Below are 21,635 nucleotides of genomic sequence, written 5' to 3'. Positions count from 1 at the left end.
AGGCTTGGACAGCCACTGTGGCTGTTGATGTGAACACTGAAGGTAGGAAGTCTGCTTTTGGCATACTGATGGAACTAGGATACCTTTGGTGGCACACTGTGCTCCGAGGTGTCCCCCTTTTCTCCATCACTTATATTGCCGTCTCTGGGAAATGTACCACTGTGGCCAGACTTTAATGCCAAACGCTCCAGAACATTTATATGCATTTATTTTGTGTCTGTTTGCCTCTCTTACAGTTCATAACAATTGGTGCTGCGTTAACGCCTCTGCACTGCTTGCTAGTCTACAAAGAAGATGAGAAGCAGTTCTGTATAGTATCTACATACAGTATGCATAGCAGCAGCCACCTACTGCATGATCTAAGTCAGGCACAGGTATAGATTACAGCAGTTCTCTACAAAGCCATAGATTCCTTGTGTACAGCTCTAAAATAAGCATGGGTACGAAACACAAGATGACTTTGGCAAATGAAGACATCTAATACTCAAAATTGCATTGCTTCTTCAGTGCGATACCCCAGATTTCTATGAATGGAAGGCTATAACTGCATCAGCAACTCTGGAAAGATCTCAAAAAGCATTAAATTGCACCCCAAAAGAAATTCATTATACTAAGCTTCTGAAACAGTCATCTCAGACAAGTATTTAGAAAACAATAAAAGTAATCACTTAGAACAATTACGCATCTTCCAGCTATATATCTAAGCAAGTTAGCTCAGAAACGTTTCGTTATATAAGCTTTCTTTTTTTAACTGCCTCTTCTGGTTGTCAGCACACCACATCTAATATAATGCAATACTGCCCTCTCCTGGTATAATTTAATAAGCACAAATTCTTGAAGCAATTCCACAGCAAGATGAGAAAGCATTTTTAATGCTTTCAGATGGGGGAGAAAACAACAAATTAAAACAACTGTAATATTATAAATATTGAATTTAGTTTTGTAGGATGTCAAGCTAAAGGTCATTACGATTATTGAAAGCCAGAGTTACAAATTTAGAGCAAAAAGTACACAAATACAGCACTTTGCTCTTACTGATCCTAACATGTAAATCCTATCTAAATACTATCATTTGGTAGAGAGAAACAAACTGATGGCAAAGATAGTTCAAGCTTGAAAGTTTTATTAACAAAATATTTAAAGTGATCAGAATAAGCAAAATCTGCTTTCTCGCTAACATGCAAATGTCTTTGATAGCAAAGATGTGAGAATATGTATGATTAACATGAATAAACAAACTGATCTGTTGTTACTGTTGATCTGCCAGTTACTTCTCCCTGTGAAATTCTTCCTTCCTTTAATCCTTAATCCCTGCTCCTGTCCCAGAATACAAAATAATAACAGCCCAGGAGCCAAGGTGATAAGTCAAGCTTGTTTTCACACTTCTAACTACAAAGAGGTATGTATGATCACCATGCAATGCTGCAGCACAGAAACGTTGACATTCTATATTAGCAGAACCCCAAGAAGCTGCAGGACTGGGCGATGCAGGTTTGGGATAGCAAGATGGGACCTACGTGTGAAATGTGGCCCCCAAGTATGCTCAGCTCTCCAGGCATCAGTTGATGAACTGGGCAAAACCGCTACTCAGGGTAACAGAAGTACAATCCGAAATGCAGTGCACCACATACAGGGAGTCTGGATACTACTCACAGCTGCAGAGCAATGGAGAAAGCTGCAAATGCACTCAGCAAACATACAGATAACTCCATGCAGATCCAACAAGACAACAGCAGTATCAACAAATTTCACCTCTGATTGACTGCAGACACTTCAGATACTTCAGATTCAGCATTACCCTAATAGAACAGCTTGAAGCTGTGGAATTTAGAAACAAATGGAAGCTAAGCAGCACTCCAAAAGAAGTACTAATATAAAACGCAATTAGAATTGTAACACACACTTTTAACTGCTCTGTTTTCTTTCTACCTTCCAAAGATACTGCACTCTGATAACTAGGGATTAGTGAGCCTCCAGATCTGGACAAGGAATCAAGTGAAAGCTTCAGTACAACTTCAGTCGTGTTGGTTTACATAAGATGGAAAAGGTCCTTGTCATAGACATACAGGTGGTCCTGTACCTGGAAATCATTTAGTGCATAAGAGCTACATAGTTTTCTTTATAGATTTCAGAGAAACTTGTAGTAAAGATCTGAAATTCACCAATACATTTACAGAAGTAGGAGTCTAAAGTAAAGATACTGAAGTGTTTCCTTTTATTGTTTTCCTTGTTTTTATAGAACATGTCCTGATTTTTAGAGACTCAACACGAATGGACACTATTAGACTTCAAAAATCAAAGTATGTGGAACTCTGTTCAAACAGAATATACTATTGCAAGACCTCAAAAGGATGTCTCAAAGAAACAAAAGTCTGTTTATTTGCCTGCAAGGAATATTTCTATGTTTGAGGTGATCATACATGGGTAAACAAACATGTTTGAGGCAGGCCACTCAAATAAGTGGCAGAGTAGCTCTGTATTGTCTTACATCAGGAAACTCATGAGTTCTTTTCCCACTTAGGAGGAAAAGGACAGAAAAATGTCAAGTAAATAAATAACTGGGGGGAAAGAAGAAATACATAGTATGTGCTATTACACCTGCTTTGTCTCCTCTCCTATGCCAACATTCATCATGACTGCTGGTGAATGCGTTAAGAAAGGAGAAGAAACATTTTAGTGCTTTTCCTCCAGCACAGGCAAGGTGAAACAGATTCCTAGGTTGTAGCAGCAGAGGATGGAGTTCAATTACCAGGGAGGTTGCGAGTCCATTAATCTCTGAAAGTATTACACAGAACACAAAAGCTGGCAATCAGAAGATTGTGGAAAGAAAGAAAATCTTACAATCATATTACAAAGCACTGATAAACCAGTATTCTTGGTTACAAAACTGACCATAAGCACGGTGCAAACTTACTGCTAAACAAGCCAGCCTTACTTGAACAGAATAATTCATGAAGATGGTGGTATGCTCCAAAGTCACAGAAACAGTGCAGGCATTTATCAAGCCAGCAATCTAGATTTTACCGGAAGGTTAAGAAGAAGTGCTAATCTATCAAAAAGTCCAAGAATCTACTCAAAAAGAAGTTTATGGAAAGTGCCTTAGACACCATTCAAGTACAGTCAAATTAATAACCAGGTCATTAAGGTGGAATTCTATGCAAAATTTCAGGAAGATTACAGCACACTATTTCTTTACTTTTTACAATTAGAGAAGCTAAACTAATATAAAAGCATTTCAACCTAAATCAACTATATGGATGACTGAAGGAGACATTATTTAGCAAGTTAAAACTACTTTAAATGAAAACTGAGCACATTTGTTTAAAATCCCCTATTTGTTTTGAAACTGACCAGTAGATATGCGCTAATAAAGTAATTTAGATGTAAGGTAGATGGGTATGTTAAACACAACACATACACACACACTCACACAAAAACAGATTAAGATGCCGGCACCTAAACAAAAGAGGCAGTACCTAGTAGAACAAAGTTGCTCTGATTCATTTAAATGTAACAGATCCACACATTTTTGATATGGCTTTTTTTAATTTTACCTACACATGGGATTAATAACTTCAGGTCTTCAAAAACACTGTTTGTCTCAATACCTCCTCCAGGCCAAGGAGTTTAAAAACCCTCAAGTTCCAATTTCTAACAGCCTTAATTATAGTGATTACAACTACAACATTGCTAGTCAGGTTAGCATACCTACATCTATTCTCTATGCTAATAACTTAAGGCCACATCAAGATAGAGCTTCAGTAAAAAAGACTTGTAATTTGTTCACCACCCTTGTTATTCTTATCTCAAGGTTTTCCCTTATTTATTTTGACCTAAGTATTAGCTCTGTTCAGGGTTAAACCAATCCCAATATTTAGAAATCAGAGTAGAACAAACTCTTTTCAAAAGTGCTTTGGAAGTACTGCTGGGCCCCGAATAGTTTTTCTGTGTCAAGAATATCTCATCCTTCAACCTCTACCAAAATTCAAAATGTAGCCAAGTACTATTCTTCCAATATTTCTGAGACTCAATGATCACCTTTATTATGAAATCAGTGTCCAAATTATGAATAAACTGATACCTGAAATTCCAAATAACTTATAACTTCCACAGAAACACAGGAATTCAAGCAAGCAGAAACCACCAGAAAAACCATTTTATTGCAACAACGTCCCCATCAAGTGAGATGGCAAAAATTAAGTTTTATTACATTTTGCATTTCTACCTTTTTATGTAAATATAAATTCAAGAGTGTAAAATAAATCCACATATAAAAACACAGAAGAAACATTCTCTTTCAGTGAATGCAAAAAGACTTACATACTGAATAATCATGACAAATCATCCGTTGTCCATTTCTCCAAGTACACAGGAGTGAAAGAACGCAGAAGTTTATTCTCCAAAAGCATCCTGTATAGAGTCCTTAAAGTATATAAGTGATATTCAATAATCTCAAGTTCTTGAGTTTATCGATGTATATTCCAAGAAAAGGAGAGGAAAAAACCATCTCAAACTTCAGATGATTTAAACTCCATCTAAAATAACCTACTTAAAACAAGATTATGCTCAATTCTTATAGCTGAAGCATCACAACTACTTTATTAGTATCATTATTTTGGAAAATTATTCCTTAGTAGTTCTTCCTGCCTTTAGAATGAAGTCAGAGCATTTATTTCAAATAGTATTGTTTACTTATACTGTAAATATATTGCGGAAAATAACTCCACATGCTGGTACAACAGGCCTTCATGAAGTTCCATTTAAACATTACTATCATGTACCTTAAAAAAAAAACAAACAAAAAACCAGGGACTGCAGCATGAAATGCACAATAAAGGGTCACTGTCATAGGGTTATGCATCTTCTGTCTCAGCTTATATATCTGGAAGTCAATACTTGACTGTTAGTTTGAATTAATATTGGCTGGTTATAAATACTTGGACTAGGAACTTTACTGTTTTAGAAAAGTTGGTTATATTGTCTGTTATTTCACACACAGAAAGATTATCAGTATTAAAAATGTATTGTGCAGGATATTTCTTCATAAGGAATGTTTTTCACTGGGTCCAGGCAGATTGTTCCAATGACCGTGGCTTTTAATGCACATCATGTCAAGTTCTTAATAAACAGTGTTTTGCTTCATGGTTACATTACAACAAAGAATTATGAAATTAAGATGTTAAGAACATACAAAGTTTAAAAAAAAAAAAAAAAATCAGAACTGCAAATAACTTCACAACTAGAAGAGGAAAAATTGTAAAACAATTTAAATCAGCACTATTGTGGATCCCCACAGCTGCACTGCTACTCATAGGTTTCCAAAAGATGCATACGATTTTATGAATAGTTTTGTGCTAAGAGCCATGCTCAGAAACAAAATATAGGCTAGCACAAGTCTACCTTCTTGGAGATGCATGTTAAGTATAAAACCTATTTACTAAAGTGCACTTGCCAAACAAATTCTAACTTTTACTATAATAACTATTTCAATAAGCAATACAAACTAAATTTTGTTGAAGTTCTACTTCTACTTAAAAGCAGTAAATACAGATGACAAATCTAAAGTACAGTCTTGTACTACAAAACATTATGTCTCAATGCCATGAGCTGCAGAAATAAACAAAAAAGTACTGTCCTAAACATCTCACAAGTGAGGAAGCGCCTCTAGTTAGAAATACTGAAAGCATACAATGGAGTTAAGTATAAGCAGAGCTGAAGTAAGCATTGCTTTCCTTTTCATTCAATATGATGTTTCTTTAAGGCTCTGAGATAAGCTGTTACTTCTCTCAAGATCTTTTGGCAAAAGGTAAATGCAGAAGTAGTAGGGTCACCTGACATTTCAGAACTTGCACTTTCATATTTCATTAAAGCCAGCTAATTCAGTGTCTGTATACATTTATTGCACTTGTGTTGTTGGAATACATTTATACCAACATAATAATAATGATTGCAACAAAGCCATAGTAAAATTAACTTTTTAAAGGGTCTGGTACTGACATTAGAGGATAAGTGTCTGCATGTTTAAAATGTTCCCCTAATAATAAATACAGACAAACTGCTCAAGTCAGATGCATGTGTTTAACAACTATTTAGCAGATATAAAATTTCACTCATCCTTTTATCAATACAGATCTGTTAGGGATCAAAAAGACATACCATGCAAAATACTGGTAGTGCTGCATAATGGAATATATCTTTCTATCAGAGTTAAAACAGCATTTTCAAAATTTAAAGAAAAATAGATTTTTAAAAAGGGATTTTACTGTTGAATGCAAGTCTTCCTTGTAGCAAAGATAAAGATAAGTTATGATTTATCGCTGTACTTCAGTCTTGATGAAAGACTAATAATAATTTGTCCACCTATTTCTTAATAAATGCTACATTTTCAAGAATAAGGGAACTATCAGTAGGCATTACTTCTACTTAAAACAAGTTACTTCTCTCTGTAATAGGTCAAGTATGCTTTTAAAGACTCAGGTAATGGTAGACTCATAATTTTCTCTCTCAATAGATTTCGAGGAGGCTCTTCTGGCTTCAAGGCCTCACTGTGATCTTTATCCTCCTCCTCTTTGTTATCATCTTCCATTCTTTCATCTTCTTCACTATCTAGAGGCTGAGGAATGAGCTGATTACCAACAAACACGTAGGTGTTAATTCTGCGTCTACGACATCGCCTGCGTTTCCGTTTAGGAGGAGCCTTCTGAGCAATGCCTTTAGCTTTCATCTCCTCATTTATGAAGTTTCTAAGGGTGCGTCTGATATATATTCGAGCTAGGTCCTGAAGATTCCTAACAGCACACGGAGCTAAAAGGAAAGAGAGAGAGTTATACTCATGAAGCAGAATTTCCCTCTAACAAAAACATTAGCTGCAAGAAAGTGAGATTTGTGTTTAAGAACAAATGAAACTTCAGTACATGATGCAATATACAAATTAAATGAGTAGACTGAGGATTCCCTGTAGCATATTCTCTATTGAAAAACATATCTTACTCCAGACATACTCAGATTTGGACTGAAGACTGCTTCTGGAATATGATTACTCTTTTAGAGAACACACACAGTCCAAGCTATTAAGAGATCCTTTGACAGATGTGCAAGAGAAGCAGAAAATACTTAAAAATTGATTTTAGCACATTTCAAATATGGCATGCCTTGGGACCTGCTGCTCCTACCACCTCCTGCTGGCAATGCTTCCCCCACCATGTCACAAGGGTTTAGGCAAGTGCTTTTCCCTCTTTCTTCCACAAATAATACTTCTTCCTGCTAAACCCAAATGATCATAACACCAAGATCACAGCTGACCAAGTAAGTCGCCCTTATCTTTGCAGCAGAAAAGGCATCAAAATTTCTGAATGAAGAAAAAAAAAAAAAAAAAGTAACAACGTCAAAAGCCTCATATTTTGCAATGATAAGTAGATGATAATTAAGTATTGCTGGGCTGTTGGATAACATACCCAGTATGACATTGCCAAGTAATTCCAAGACAAACAAAACAATAAGAGATACAGAACCAACTGGATGGCCAAGCCCAGAGCATGGTGGTAGATGTAATCACATCCAGCTGGCAAGCAGCCACAAGTGGTACTCCCCAGGGGTCAGTACTGGGGAATGTTCTGTTCAATATCTTTACTGATGACCTGGATGAGAGTATTGAGTGTACCCTCAGAAAGTCCGCAGATGACGCTAAGTAGGGAGGAAGTGTTGATCTGCCTGGGGATACCAAGGCCCCACAAAGGGATTTGGACAGGCTGGATAGTTGAGCTGAGGCCAGTGGGATGAAGTTCAATAAGACCAAGTGCCAGGTCCTGCACTTTGGCCACAACAACCCCTGGCAACACTACATTCTTGGGGCAGAGTGGCTGTAAGACCATGTAGAGGAAATGGACTTGGGGACACTGGTTGATGCTCAGCTGAACACAAACCAACAGTATGTCCACATGGCCAAGAAGACCAGTGGCATCCTGGCTTGTATCAGAAACAGTGTTGTCAGTAGGAGCAAGGAGTAATCATTCCTCTCAACCTGGTGAAGCTGCACCATAAGTACTGTGTTTAGTTTTGGGCCCCTCACTATAAGAAAGACACTTGAGGCCATGGAGCATGTTCAGAAAAAGCGCAATGAAGATGGGGAGGGGTCTGGAGCACAAGCCTTAGGAGGAGCAGCTCAGGGCGTTGGGATTGCTGTCTGGAGAAGCAAAGGCTTATGGGTGGCCTCAAGTTGCTCCAGGGGAGATTTGTTGGACATTAGGAAATGCTTTTCCAAGAGTAGTCAGGTGCTGGAATAGACTGCACAGAGAGGTGGGAGATTCACCATCACTGGAGGTGCTAAAGAAAACATCTAGATGTTGTACTGAGGAACATGGTTTAGTGGGAAATATTGGTGATTCTATGATTCTACATCAGCTAAACCTGCTGCTTGTTCAACTTTCTCATTTTTGTTCCTACGTAAAATAGGCTAAAATTTATGGATACTAGTGCAAAGGAGAATTCAATGAAGAAATAAATTTTACAAAAACACTGCCAATACAGATTCAGTATAAAAACATTCAATGAACTTCCAACTAAATATTTTTTGTACACAGACTTATACTCCATGCTAGTTAAAATTTGAGACCAAGAAGATGCTTAATATTGACAATACTGAATACAGTTGTAGCCGACAGTAAAAAGACAAAACGAGCAGAGGAAAGAAGCATTATCTTACCGATTTTATTTCACAGGACAACTTCAATTTCTAATGCATTCATAATTAGATAGTAGTGGCAAGGTAGCAGCATATTTGTATTTTATTTCTTTCTTCCTCTTCTAACTGAACAGTCATTTAAAGAGTATTCTATTAAGCTACTTACAAGAAACACCTTTACTATGCTGCAGCTGACTTCTAAATGCTACTGGTCTATGCTGTTTTCTTCTGTAATATGAGAATGGTAATAGAGAACTCTAAAATTCTCTAGATGATCTTTTAAAAGACCATATGGGACAAAGTCCACAGGACCCAATGAGATCCATCCACGGGTTCTGAGAAAACTGGCAGATGAAGTTGCCATCCGTGACATTTGAAAGGTCAGGACAGTCTGGTAAAGATCCCACTGACTGCAGAAGGGGAAACATAACCTCCATTTCCAAGAGGGGAAAAAATAAGATCCAGGGAACTGTAGGCCATTTTGTCTCATCTCTGAACCTGGCAAGACCATGGAGTAGATCCTTTTCTGAAGGCCCTACTAAAGCACATGGAAAAGAAGACGAGGTAATTGTTAGTAACCAACACGGCTTCCCTGAGGGCAAGTCAAGCTTGATAAGCTTGGCAACCTTTTATGATGGAGTCACAGCAACACTGGATAAAGTAAGAGCAACTGACTTGTACAACCTAGGCTTGTACAAAGTATCTGACACTGTCCTGCATGACATCTTGGTTGCCAAATTGGAGAAAAATGGATTTGAAGGATGGACCACTCACTAGATAAGGGAATTGGCTGGATGGTCGCACTCAAGAGTTCCCATCAATGGCTCAAGGTCCAAGTGGAGACCAGTGACTAATAGCATTCTCAGTGACTGGTTTTAGGACTGGTGTTATTTAACATCTCTGTAGTCAACATGGACAGTAAAATCAAGGGCAACCTCAGCAAGTTTGCAGACCATGTCAAGCTGAGTGATGCAGCTGACATGGTAGAGAGAAGACATGCTTCCTTAGCAGGCTTGAGAGGTGGATCCAGGCCAATCTCATGAAGTTCAAAAGGCTAAGAGCAAGGTCCTGCATCTGGGTTAGGGCAATCTAAAGCATAGATAAGGGTGGGCAGAGAATTGCTAGAGAACATCCCTGAGGAGAATGATCTGCGAGTGTCAATTGATTAAAGATTCAACATAAGCCAGCAATGCAGACTTGCTTCACTGCATCAAGAAATGCGTGATCAGCAGGTCGATGAAGATGATTCTGCCCCTCTACTCTGCTTCTATGAGAGTCCACCTGGAGTAATGCATCTAGTTCCAAAGCTGCCAATAGAAGAAAGACATGGATTTGTTGGAGCAAGTCCAGAGGAGGACCATGAAGATGATCAGAGCTGGAGCACTTCCCCTCTGAGGAGGGTTTGAGAGAGCTGAGGCTCTTCATCCTAGACAAGAGAAGGCTCCATGGAGACCTTACAGTAGCCTTTTAGAACCTGAAAGAGGCATGTGGCAACAGGATGAGGGGAAATGGTTTTAAACTAGTAGAGGACAGATTTGTAGCAGATACTGGGGAGAAATCCTTCACTGTAAGAGTAGTGAGACACTGGAACAAGTTGCCCATGGAGGCTGTGAGTGCCCCCTCCCCTCCCTGGAAGCATTCAAGGCCAGGCTGGATACGACTTCAAGCAACTTGGTCTGCAGGGAGGTGTCCCTTTCCTATAGCAGAGGGACTGAAACCCTCTTTTCCACACAAACCATTCTATGATTCTATGATTTTTAGTAAGGAACTGTTCTTTGCATGTTCACATATACCCTCAAAATTAATAGCCTGATGAGCCGTAATGGGATATGGCAACCTAGACACTGAAAGGCTTAGATCTGTTTTGCATTTATAACTGTTCATTGAAGCAAGAGGCATGTGAATAGTACGGGAGAATCAGTCCACATCAGTCTTACATAAACAGAACAAAGCAGAAGAAAACTGTTATTGTCTAGTTTATTTGCTGGGTTTATTTAAATCCCTACGTGCCACTGAAGCCCTATGTAATACTACTCCTTTCTCTGTTTGTGGTAGCAGAAATTTTCAACTCTATACCTTTCCCTTTTTTTTTTTTTTTCCTCTCCTCATCATTCTATCATCTTATCCTGGCAACAGCTGTGCTTTCAGAGACTTTCCAAATACCCTTCCTAATCTAACTGAAAAGTTTTGTGATCAGAAAGCCCACATCAGTGACTATAAAAGAAAGCGAGAATCACCTTAACAGCTTCAAACATAAGGGCAACTCGGCTATTAATATTCTCCAGTACCACAGCTGCAGTGTAAACCAGTGCCTCCCATTTCCAAAGGGGAGAGAAAAGAGGGTTGTTTGTTTTTTTTTTTTCCCCCCCCCTCTGTGAGACTGTCTAAACATCAGTACTTTTGATAAACTTAGTATTAGCTCAGTCTGTTAGATCTCATTAGAAAAGAAACCAAATACAATAGGAAAAGGAGTCTGGAAAAGCAAGCTGGAAACAATGCATCATTTTAATTTGAGATACAGGTTGTGCAGCAATACAGAATGGCCAGCAGCACAAACTATCAGTGAGCTGCCATTATGTGAAGTTCTATGTCTCTATTCTGTCAAACATATGTAAAGGACAGCCTCCCCACTTCTACAGTAACACCAACAAGCACCATTAGAACCCACTGAACAGCAAGGGAGCCAGTAGAATTGACACTTACGCAGTCCCACAGTATCATGTTTGCCATTGTCATTTCTGTTTGGTTGCACTAGCGGGGCAAATGAAACAGCAAGGATATTTTTACTTTCCCATGTGTTCTGTCCTGTCCTCAAGATTTGTGTTAGCTGCATAAGAACAAGAACAACAAAAAGTTAGTGGTTATGTTTTTATCATATTCAATACTGCTTAGACTGGTGTTCAAGCAGTGAAATTTTCATCCACTTCACATTTATAAGAGGTTATTCTCCAAATAACCAGTACTTCCATATTCCCAGAAATATTTTGCTGTCACTAGAGTACTGAAGAAGGCTATTCTGAAGTGGGGAGGTACGCAACTGGAAAATAGAGTCCTAATGTAATTTTTATGCTTCCCCCTCCAATTTTTCCAAAGGATGCTTAGGGGTTGGAAGCAACTTCTAACGTCCAACCTCCTGACTGAACATGACTAACTCAAAAGTTAAATTTAGCAACTCAGAACTTTTTTCTGATAAAGTTACAAACAAAAATCTCCTAGGACTAAGATTCTACAAGCTCTCCAGACAATCTGCTATTGTTTAACCTATTCACAGTATTCAACTCATTACAAAAAACTGTTTTCCCTCTAGCAAGGCAGAATACTCTTTTGCTACTAATCTGCAACATTTTTCTTTCAATTTCCTGCGCATCTGCAAAAATTAACTCCTGCCTGTCATGTAAACGCTGCAGGAATAAGACAATAAGATATTCTGTAGCTGAGTGTTTTCTTCAGTTGATTTTATTAGGTTTTTTTTCCCCTCCTTTCCAGGTTAGAGGAACCCATCTTCTAGCCTCTCCTTACGTTCTACAGTTTCCATTACCCTGACCATCTGTACACAAGACAGATATAATGGCAGTTTTAATTTTGCTTTCAAATCTAGACCATCTCAACTGATGGTATCTTCATCCAATAAATACTTTCTCTACTATTTATATAACTTAATGACACCACATTTAAATCACTTGGATATTCTGAGAAACACATAGTGACAGTTATTTTTGGAAAGTAACTAGAAAGCTTACCAGCAAACAACTTAGCAATTATCTACATTCAAGAGGACATCTATGTAAGTTAGTTTTCTGTTCCCTGGTTTCCCATTAGCAAAACGGGGAGAATAATACTTACCTTTGTAAAGCCTTTTGAGATCTAAGGATGAAAAGTGATAACAGTGTGAAGTATTATTAAAGTAATACACCTGTCTGGAAAATGTCTAATCTAACACAAAAAACCAACACTGAAAATTGCTGGAAATATGCCCTTTTTTCTTTAACTTTTCATCTCTTACCATTAATTACAAACATAAAATCAATTCCCTTTTTCCAGAGAGTTTTGTTGTGTTACAATGTTAACTGAACATGTGTGGCAAGGATTTCAAGGCAGCACTAGGACTAGTATAGTATATTTAAATTACTTAAGAATGGAGTTATAACTCCACTGGAGACAAAACAATTTTATCACAGATAAACAGGATACTGAAACTTTCCCACCATTTAAAGGAAAACAATTTCAAGACTGTATTGCAAAAACACCTGTTGAATTGCAGTAGCATACTGAGTGAAGGCAACAACAGTTAATGTTCAATTTAGTCAATTATACATGTATTTCTCATGTAGCATATGATAATAAGGGGAAATTGTCATTAAGTCACCTGATCTTCTATAGGCATTACTAAAATGCCTCCGACTTTCAATAAAATCTTCATGTAGTTTTCATGGTCTTTCTGGACTCCAGCTCCACAGTAAATCCGGTCATACTGATGACTGTCTGAAGCTATTTCCAAACAGTTACCAACCACAAATGCAGGTTCACAGAACTCAAATCTATGGACAAGAAAACAAAAAGAGAAGACATAAAAATAAAATCATTTTTTCTTGAGAAAAGCCAGTCCAGTTAAAGACAAAAGTATGTTTAGCATCTTCCCTTATGTAAAGAAAAAAAGATTAGCACACATTTTAACAACTGGCATTAAACACAGCAATATTAAGCAGAAAGCAATGTGCTGTTTCTACTCAATGATGGACCAAATAACAATTATTTAAAAGTTAGTGAGTGCATCGCATAAAAACAAACAAAAAAAAAAATCCCAAAAGAAACATCAGGCTTCTTAACAGTAAGCAATTAGACTTGCAACATTTCTCTGGACGAGGCATACAATAAATTCCCTTCAAAACAGACAGATGTTAATCAACACATGTTGAATACTTAGGTGGCTGAATTTCAATATTTATGCAACATAGTCCAGTTCCCAGTACCTTCCCCCTCACTTTTAAAAGAGAAAAGTAGGCTCTTTTAAGAATGGTTTTCCTCCACATCCCTCATTTTCCACTTTGAGAGCAATCCGTTTTCCTCAAAAATAAATTCAATGGAAAAGTTTTGACCACGCACAAAGTAAGGAAAAAAAGATTAATTCTGAGAAACACTTGTTCTGATTTTCTTCAGCAAATGTAAGTTACATAACTGCTTCTAAGTGGACTTAAGTATAAAGCAGAAGTTGCAAGGACTAAGTTCTCCTGACATTGCACAAAATAGCAAAAGATGCACACAATAAAGCTGTATATGTTCTCCACTACAAAGATATTTTCTGACATTTTTCACATCTTCGCAGCAAGTCTCTGATTAAGATGTTCATGCCATCATAATGTAATTTACATCTCTGCATTAAGAAAAGTGAAAAAAAACACACAACTTCCCCCCAGACACCAAAAACAGTCAGTATATTCCTTTTTCCCCACCCACTTCAACAGGCGATGTTACACAGTTGCTCACAGAAAGGATTTATGGTTCTCTTGGAGAAATTTTAAAATCTAACACTTTGTCTTTACAGAAGTGGTTCCGTGTCATTTGGCAGTACCAAATTTAATGCCTCTCAACTTCATCTCAAAAGTAATAACTTGTTCCTTCTAAATACTTCTTTAAATCATCCTGCCCCTGTACTCGGCATTGGTGAGGCCTCACCTCGAGTACTGTGTCCAGTTTTGGGCACCTCAGCACAAGAAAGATATGGAAGTACTGGAGCAGGTCCAGAGAAGGGCAACGAGGCTCGTTAAGGGCTTGGAGAATCAGCCCTATGAGGAGAGGCTAAGGAAGCTGGGGCTGTTTAGTCTGAGGAAGAGGAGGCTGAGGGGAAACCTTATCGCTCTCTTCCAATACCTGAAAGGTTCTTACAGTGAGAGTGGGGCAGGTCTTTTCTCACTAGTGACATGTGACAGGACGAGGGGAAATGGCCTCAAGTTGTGCCAGGGCAAGTTTAGGTTGGATATTAGAAAGAACTTCTTTACAGAAAGGGTGGTTAGGTACTGGAATGGGCTCCCCAAGGAGGTGGTTGAATTGCCATCCCTATATGTGTTTAAGAGCCATTTGAATGTGGTACTCAGGGATATGATTTAGCAGAGGTTTGTTGTTGTTGGTTTTTTTTTGTTTGTTTTAGAGATAGGCTACTGGTTAGGCTGCGGTTGGACTTGATGATCTTCAAGGTCTTTTCCAACCTGGGTAATTCTATGATTCTATGATAAAATGCATAGAGCCATTTTATGAGCTTTACAGTTTACACTCAAAAACCATTTTGAATTGGTTTGCAGTAGGTCATCCCAGTACAACACCTGACAATATTCAAATAATCACTACAGTTACACTGAAGCCTAGCAGATCTCACTGCCTATAATGCTTAGCTGACTCTCCTATCTATGCTACCATTCACAAATTAGTCTTACATTAAGCTATGCTTTTGCTTGAAAAGCTTCATTTTCAAGATAGGGTGTATGAGCTTGAAAAAAATTCAATACTTAGACTAGTCAAATATAGACCCCAGAATTCCATACCAGCTACTACAACTGCCTTATATGTTCAGTGCGGCTGACAGCCCATGCTGTTGTTTCCTCATCCAAGCCTGATGGAAGAAGTGAAAGCTACAGTCAACACTGACAGATTAAAAAAAAAAAGAGAGTAAGGTGGCAGGTGGGGAGTGCAGCCAACTTCATACAAGCAGGCAGCAAAAATAAACTGTGGTTGAAGTAATTTCAGAAGAAAAGAGAAATATAAACAGATGCATTAGGCAAGGTTAAATGCTCAGAAGAACAGGAAACCCAAAGCACTGACACTTCATCAGTGATCTCTCAAATGCATGGAGGATCATATTTTTCAACATTTAGTGAAAAGACAGTTCAACATATAGTTTTAATTTCAGGTTGTCTACAGCTGAAGTAAAGCATCAAACAAATTTAACTTGAAAATTTAGGCAAAGTACCTTTGTAGGCTTCAAAAGTACAATAAAAAAACAGAGGTGAGGAAAAGGCACTTCTGAGATGCAATTTTAGATAGCAAAATAATCACTGGTTCTAAGTTATATACTTAGAATATCAGAGGACATACTAGTTGCATAGCCTGACAACTTTCACAACATTGCTACTCAAAACACTCCTCCAAAATCTTAGGACCAGATATTCTCAGAATGCTTCTACTGGAAGCAACCAATCACCTTAAAACAGTCCTTAGATCCTCAAAAGCAATCCTCTTAAAACAGAAAGAAATTTCCAAGAAAGCAAAGACAAAACAAAGTAACAAAACATTTCCCAAACATACACTATATGTAGAGACCTACAAATACAGTAGAAGCTATAAAGAATTTCTCATTTAGTTCTGCAGCTTGCAGTCAAAAGTATACAAGAATGACACTGAAGAAGTTTCCCATTACACCTATAAGAATCAAGACAGGCTAAGTACTAGAGACTAAGTCTGCCGCCCATTGGTGCATTAAACTATGGCTGAACTATGTTAGTACAAATTTGTGGAGACATGAGGCTTATTACCGAGACAGACAGATAGTGGTTAGGCCTACTACTTCTAACATGACCTTCTTCACTCCAGTAGCTCCAGCTAGTTTAAAACCTATTTGTCAGAGTAAGAGCTTTCTGAAAGACTGATTTCCCACAGCAGCCCTAAATAAAGTACATGCAATTCAAAAAGACATCTCTTTAGTTCAGGTCAGATGGAAAACAAGTGACTCAGCTCACTTGGCAACACAATGATAACACCTACAGTACTATGTTGGCTGCCCGTTTATACCATATAGTTCTACAACTGCCATACACAACATCTTTCCACCCAGATGTTAGGGGGAAGTTCTTTACTAGGAGAGTGGTTAGGCCCTGGAACAGGCTGCCCAGGGAGGTTGTGGATGCCCCATTCTTGGAGGTGTTCAAGGCCAGGTTGGATGGGGCCCTGGGCAACCTGATCTAGTAAATGTGTATGTTTGGTGGCCCTGTTAGACAGGGGGGTTAGAACTACATGATCCATGAGGTCCCATCCAACCTGGGTCATTCTGTGATTCTGTGAGAACATGGGAGGAAAAAATTTTAAACTGTGTCTAGTCAGAGTAACACCTGAATTCAAAAGCCAGTGCCAATTCATTCAAGCTGCCTGCAGAATTATCTGTTTTGTGTTTTATGATATGAACAATGTCAAAATACAAGACAAAAATGCATATGGGATTTATGTAATTTAGAGCATTATGGAATTCTCAAATTTAGTTAAGTTGTACAACAAAACTTAGTTCTTCTTCTGCAATCCAAGTAAGCCTTCATCATTGAAGAAATGGAGACTCCTTCCTCACTCCCTGAATCTTTAACCAACCCTATTATCACAAAACGAAACACACATCTCAGAATCAGGAAACTGACAAGTGTACCATTTGGGGTATCTATGTAATCTAGTAATTTGTAATTACCTTCCAAAAGACTAAAATATAGGTTAGAGAATTTGCGTCACTGACTTTCCCAAACCATCTCCAAGATGAGCAAGGTTAAACTCTACTTCAATGAACTATAAGCCTCCCCACCATCTGGTGAGGGACTGACCTTAAAGTTTAACACAAGTTTTAACAAATACAAGGGAATGTTTACCAACAGCATATTAAGTGTATTAGTTTTAAAGTAAGAAAACGGCATCAATCACATAGTTTTACAATGGAACTTAATCTCAAAACCAAATTCCTTCAGTCCCATATTATACTACATCCACTGGGGGTAATTTCAATACTATTACCTCCAGGTTATGAAAATAGTTTGGATATTCAACTGCTTTTTGTGTTACACTGAGTTATTTTTATTATAGTAATGACTCTGTTGAAAAGGAATGGTTTAAGTGCCTCAACATACAGTAATGGCAAACACAAGCTACCAATCAAGGTGGGATAATATTTCATTTAGCTACCAATTTGAAATGTAACTATGAAAACAACTTAAACAGCAAGTGTTATTTACATTTTGTTGATCACTATTAGATAGCCAGGGTGGTCCAACAATTATATCTGAAAACCAAGATTTTTCCCCCCCTTAGATTAGAAGCAAAAACAAAAAACAACAAAACACCTCAGACTAAAGAACTAGAATAATCTATAGACGTTTGAATCACATCTGATTCCTCAGTTGAATCCAGTATTTTACTTACAAGAAAGCAGCCAAAAGAACAGAAATTAAGAGTTTCCACTACAGATAACATGCACCTGTGTTCCTGTGTATGAATGAACGCCACTGGATAAATTTAATTTCATACAAAACTTGTTTAGCACTGGACCACAACAGTAAAGCAGTAAAGCACCTGAAGTGTATTGACCTGATTCTGTCCTATCCTCCCTTGCATTTCTGTTACTTGTCCCTCAAGGATGGGCATTTCATGTCCATCCCCCCCAGCACTGAAACTTTATAAATTCAATATAGGCACAGTACTCTTCTTTCAGGTAAGTATTACTTGTAAGATTTAAAGAGCTTTTGCCTTCACCGCAGCACATTAAGAAAATGATTATGAAATAGTTTATTACTACATGCATTCTTTTAAGAATCTCCACAGGTATCAACACAAAGAAACACTATTATTGGGATAAAATGAGCTTCTATTAAAAAAAAAAAAAAAACAACAAAAAACACAAAAACAAAGTTCTTTTAGCAAAGAACTAAGATTGAAATTATTTGCTCTTGTATCCATATCCACCAATCTAGTATCCATGTGGTAACAAAATATGTAAATCTGAGCAAGATTCCCCCCCTCCCCCCCCGAAGTAATTCATTGGTAGCTCCTACCATATAACCCATCCAGACGATCCGATCCAACTTTCAATTACTTCCAGCTCTGAAGATGTACAGCATCTTTCAAGGAATGAGCTGTACTGACTATAAAGCCTTAATTAATGTAGTATATTATTAATCCTGACAGCTCTTCAAACTAGAGGTAAGGAATTGTGTTTTGTTTTAAGTAGGAGATACACTTGATTCCTTAGAAAGTAACAAGTTTAATAAAACTGAGCACAAAGTGACATACTTTGAATGAAAAACAACTTTTAACATCCACAGATTTGTGCTTAAGGGGTACAGTAAAATGTGTTATAATATGCTTATAAAAAATACTGGGAAACTACCTGAACTGCTGACACTTGTCTTTAGCTAAGAGAAGAAAAAAACTGTTCTTAAAGTCAGCATCTCTCCAGCTACATTTTACACTTAACCACCAAAATTAATATAAGAATACCCCCTAATAATACATTTCTGCCTATTTTGCTGCACTCCCATCTCTGCTTGGTTCTCAATTCTTACAAAAAGAAAAACCATTTCAGTATAAATTTAGGATGTTCGTTTTCCATCCACAGTCACTTCCTAGTGTTCAATCAACTCAAATCCATACCAAAGGGAACAATGTCATCAAGCTGCTCCCCTCTAATAGTACAGAAGGCTTTTTAATAAAATGGAATACACAGTAACCCCCCTCAGGAGCTTCAAAAAGGGAAAAATAAAATAAACTATAATGTATATTTTTATGTCAGGGATAGGGAGCAAGTGGATCAAAATAAATTAAACTTACAGGCTACTCTTCAACTTTAATAAGACTGCCCAGTTATTACAGCAAGCCATTTTAATTATGCTTATACTATGTTGGAACAATTTTTCCATGGAAAATTTGTGTTCTAGTACATAATTGCCAACAGTAGGGAATCAATAAAAGAGCTCACAGAGTTGACTTTAAATCAAACTTCTCATAAACCCATTATTTTCAGCTGAAAGATGTCTTAGGATGGGTAAGGATCTTCTAAACCAATTTCACCATCAAGAATACCATCCTTTTATTTTAAAACACATCTACAGAAACTGAAAAATAAGTATTTCCTATGATTATCCTCAGAGAATGAAGAGCTACAGATAACCTAGGAAGTCCCAACCCATATTCATTTATATTTAAGATATAATACTCTCAGGGCTTCTTCCATTTAGAATGATTTCTTAAATCCTACTCTGAGTATACGTAAAGCCAGAAAGAAACTTTCAAGAAACTTCTAGATCATGTAATCCATTTCATTTTTTAAACTGACATAAGCCTTATATTCTTTGAAAACCACTGGTGAAGGTGACTTTTTGTAATATGCCATGCCACAGCAATGCACAAAATTCACAGAATTGTTAGCCTTTTTCAACTTACTTTACTGCAGAAATAGTCTAGATCAAGTAATGACCAGATTTAAAGGTGCTTCTTATACTATAGAGCATTGAAATAAATTTTCACATCTCCTCAATAATTATTTCCCATATTCTGTGTTGGTGGTGATCTTCATTTAGGATCCTATCACTAGGAACTAAATTAGATACTAGAACAATTTTTAAAGCATTAATTCTTTTAGTTTAAAAATGGAACAACAGAATGACAAGAGCATGTTTTTCCTTTTTTTTTTTTTTTTGTATTTTTTCCTCTATTTTCATTCTGCCTTGTTTATGCATTTCTTAAAGCTCTTAACAAGTCTGGCTCATGTATAAATGCATTCTCATGGCTTGCTAGAATGCTTCACTGAAAAGTTACACACATTTTACTTATTGGGATTTTCTGCATGTTCTATGAACATTAGAATAAACAACAAAAGCATAAAAACTTCTATAACAAAGCAGCTGTTACTATCTACAGTGGCAGCTTTTAAGTCCCTTACATACCATTACAATAATGGTATTTTTTACTAAGATTAGAAAAATAGCCAGAAGTGGTGCTGGCAAAATTTCTATGCAGTAATTTTGTCCTGATTATTTTTCTCATCCAGGCAACATTGTAGGCCAGTGGGAAACACATTCCAGCTTCACTTCTGTTTGTTATCTCAGTTTTAGAATAAAACTGCTTTGGTGCTTCTATTAGGCAAGTTCAGCTATCTTGTTTGTTTATAATTTCTAATAGTCATCAGTTTCACTGAAGCATATAAAAAAAAAACACTGCTTATTTATAAAGAAAAGTTTGACTGCCAGTCCTTAAAAATATTCATGACTAACCTTATTCTCTCCTCAGCACTGGTTAACAAACTTAAACTTCATTGAAAAGTACATCTAAAATCCTGATTATAGAAGTAGTACACTGAAGGAATATAAATATATGTATTTAAAATTAACTCCACAGTGAACTTTAAGAAATCTGCAATCCTAAGAGAAAAAGGAGGTGAAAAAAAATGTTTCAACACCTCAATCTGTCATCAGGACCCTAGTAAATTCATGGATGCAAGTCTCAGAAACAGCTTATTGTTTCTGTAGACGGAGAAGTACTTTTTTTTTTTTGTTGTTTTTTTGTTTGTTTTTTTACTGAAGCAGAAAAGCTACTTTTATAGATTTAAAGTTGTCATATTGTATACTGATGGTTTTTGTGAAGCTACAGATTTGGTTTGGTAGCAACAATGTATTGCCATTTTTCTCAACTACTTTAATGTATCAAATTCTCTAAATGCTATCAAAAATTGCAGCAACTGGAGATTTCCAAAGAAAGATAGTGTCCACCATGAAATTTGCCTTATTTCTAAAAAATATTCTGTATGCATTTAGGGATAACAAAAATATAGATTGCTCCAACTCTCAAACACTTTGAAAACAGTTTTATTTTCTTCCTAGAAAGCAGTAGACTCAATTGCCACTTTTGGAGCCTCCAGGCTTATGACATTTATGTATATTACTTCTCTTTACTACCTCTAACTGAAAAAGAGACATTTCAAAAGCCAATTTTCTTTTTGATAACATTAACTTCCAGTGTCAAGGAATCCCACTGAACCTCTGACTGTCATACATTTTTCTAGCTAGAGCAATAAGAAAAAAAGCACAATATTTCCACTATCCAAATCTAAGACCAAGTTAAAAGTAAAGGCCACAAGTGGGTTTGAGACAGGTTGTTTTTCCTGCACAGATTTTTATTGCTATGATTACCTAGCTGCACAGGAAAGAATGCAATTTTTCTT

The 21,635-nt window shown here is 37.1% G+C and overlaps 1 protein-coding gene across 4 annotated transcripts in view; it reads right to left on the bottom strand.

Annotated features, from left to right (window-relative positions):
- Nucleotides 1–4,138: 4,138 nt before the first annotated feature.
- Nucleotides 4,139–21,635, bottom strand: part of PCMTD1 (protein-L-isoaspartate (D-aspartate) O-methyltransferase domain containing 1) — a 43,064-nt gene continuing 25,567 nt past the window's right edge. For all 4 annotated transcript variants that reach the window (XM_072329091.1, XM_072329093.1, XM_072329092.1 and 1 more), the window contains 3 exons: nt 13,047–13,218; nt 11,384–11,507; nt 4,139–6,804 (listed from right to left, as the gene is read on the bottom strand). In XM_072329091.1, the coding sequence (XP_072185192.1) occupies nt 6,434–6,804; nt 11,384–11,507; nt 13,047–13,218 (667 nt within the window). In that variant the 3' untranslated portion in view covers nt 4,139–6,433. The remainder of the gene's footprint in view (nt 6,805–11,383; nt 11,508–13,046; nt 13,219–21,635) is intronic.

Source organism: Excalfactoria chinensis, chromosome 2 (genome assembly GCF_039878825.1).
Source record: "Excalfactoria chinensis isolate bCotChi1 chromosome 2, bCotChi1.hap2, whole genome shotgun sequence".
Taxonomy (NCBI): Eukaryota; Metazoa; Chordata; class Aves; order Galliformes; family Phasianidae; genus Excalfactoria; species Excalfactoria chinensis.
The sequence above is the reverse complement of the archived record's forward strand: the minus strand, read 5'-3'. Positions and strand labels throughout refer to the sequence as shown.